The sequence below is a fragment of the Hippocampus comes genome, unplaced genomic scaffold (genome assembly GCF_001891065.2).
Source record: "Hippocampus comes isolate QL1 unplaced genomic scaffold, H_comes_QL1_v1.1 scaffold22, whole genome shotgun sequence".
Lineage (NCBI taxonomy): Eukaryota > Metazoa > Chordata > Actinopteri > Syngnathiformes > Syngnathidae > Hippocampus > Hippocampus comes.
This window is the reverse complement of record NW_017806175.1, coordinates 8,478,905-8,479,116: the sequence shown is the minus strand read 5'-3', so window position 1 is coordinate 8,479,116 and position 212 is coordinate 8,478,905. Positions and strand designations below refer to the sequence as shown.

The window sequence follows — 212 nt, the reverse complement described above, 5'->3', positions numbered from 1 at the left end:
CGGCCCTCTCCAAACTGGTCCGCGGGCGGCCGTCGGCCCGAACTTTGGGAGCGCTCAGGCGCACGGAGGCCTTGCGCACAAAGTCCGCGTTGGCCGGGGGGGCCGGCGTCTCGGGGGCGGCGCGCCGGCGGGCCTGGGTCTTGGCCACGGTGTCGGTGCTGGACGGCACCGGCCGGGTGGCCTTCTGGAAGCCTTCGGGGAAGTCCGGCAGG

The 212-nt window shown here is 75.5% G+C and overlaps 1 protein-coding gene across 1 annotated transcript in view; it reads right to left on the bottom strand.

Annotated features, from left to right (window-relative positions):
• crebrf (creb3 regulatory factor) overlaps positions 1-212 on the bottom strand; it is a 6,967-nt gene that overhangs the window by 2,376 nt on the left and 4,379 nt on the right. Inside the window, 1 exon segment of the mRNA XM_019896505.1 lies at positions 5-212. This exon segment is cut by the window's right edge and continues 70 nt beyond it. Within this exon segment, the coding sequence (XP_019752064.1) occupies positions 5-212 (208 nt within the window).